This window comes from Seriola lalandi, unplaced genomic scaffold (genome assembly GCF_002814215.2).
Source record: "Seriola lalandi dorsalis isolate HSWRI2012SDOR001 ecotype SW California unplaced genomic scaffold, Sedor1 jcf7180002054953, whole genome shotgun sequence".
In the NCBI taxonomy this organism is placed as follows: Eukaryota; Metazoa; Chordata; class Actinopteri; order Carangiformes; family Carangidae; genus Seriola; species Seriola lalandi.
Window position 1 is genome coordinate 583,395 of NW_019525504.1, and position 1,006 is coordinate 584,400.

The window sequence follows — 1,006 nt, forward strand, 5'->3', positions numbered from 1 at the left end:
AAATGATGCACTATAATTGTAGGTTGTATGGCCGGACCCTGGGTTACCTCCTGGCTTGAAAATATATTTGTGCTCATGTTGTGGACTCACTTAACACTTACTAGTTACTGGTCGAGTTTTAAACAAGGCAAACAAGTGGTTAATAGTGGAAGCAGAGTGATGAAGCTGCTACAGCGAGCAGTCAGTCCACTCTGTTGGCCAAAACAAACATAATTATTTGCTAAAGTTCTGCAGCCATTCTGCAGCTGTGTGTGTATGTGTGTGTGTCATCTCTTCACTATGATGATGATGTGGAGCCCTCTGGTGGTGAAAAGATAAACTGCATGGTGTCAGTTTAATGAACACAGATGACATCAAGTGTTTGGAAATGAGAAAGACTTAAATCTTGTTAGAGTTGTACTAATGACTGCTGTTAACCGCACTGATACCAACAGTGATGCCTTCAATACAAACACTCATGCTTCATATTAATGTGGATCCCATGGCAGATTGGTCCCAGGTGAAGGGCCAGATGAAGAACGGTTCAGAAGATCCTATTTATGAGAAATATCAAGAACCCGAGTACCCAGCCCGGAGGGACACCGGGGCCCCGCCCTGGAGCCCGGCCTGGGGTTGGGGCCCGTGGGCGAGCGCCTGGTGGCCGGGCCTTGGCCCATGGGGCCCGGCCCGAACCTGCTACATGGGTTTGTCTCCCAGTGGGCTCACCACCTGCAGGAAGAGTCAGCGGGATCCGGTGCAGTGTGGATTGGGCAGCAGACCAAGGCGGGGGCATTGGCGGTCCGATCCTCTAGTTACGGAAACTGTTTTTTTTTTGGAACATGGAACGTCACCTCTCTGGCGGGGAAGGAGCAGGAGCTTGTGGAAGAGGTTGAGCGATACCGGCGAGATATAGTAGGCCTCACCTCGACACATAGCGTCGGCTCCGGAGCCCCGGGGGTTGATGAGATCCGCCCTGGGTATCTCAAGGCTCTGGATGTTGTAGGACTGTCTTGGTTGACACGCCTCT

General features: G+C 51.2%; 1 protein-coding gene across 1 annotated transcript in view; it reads left to right on the forward strand.

The window, feature by feature from the left end:
- The window catches only part of LOC111645517 (NLR family CARD domain-containing protein 3-like), a 9,779-nt gene that overhangs the window by 4,553 nt on the left and 4,220 nt on the right, over nucleotides 1-1,006 (forward strand). Inside the window, exon 5 of the mRNA XM_023394758.2 lies at nucleotides 577-978. Coding sequence (XP_023250526.2) covers nucleotides 577-978 — 402 coding nt within the window. The remainder of the gene's footprint in view (nucleotides 1-576; nucleotides 979-1,006) is intronic.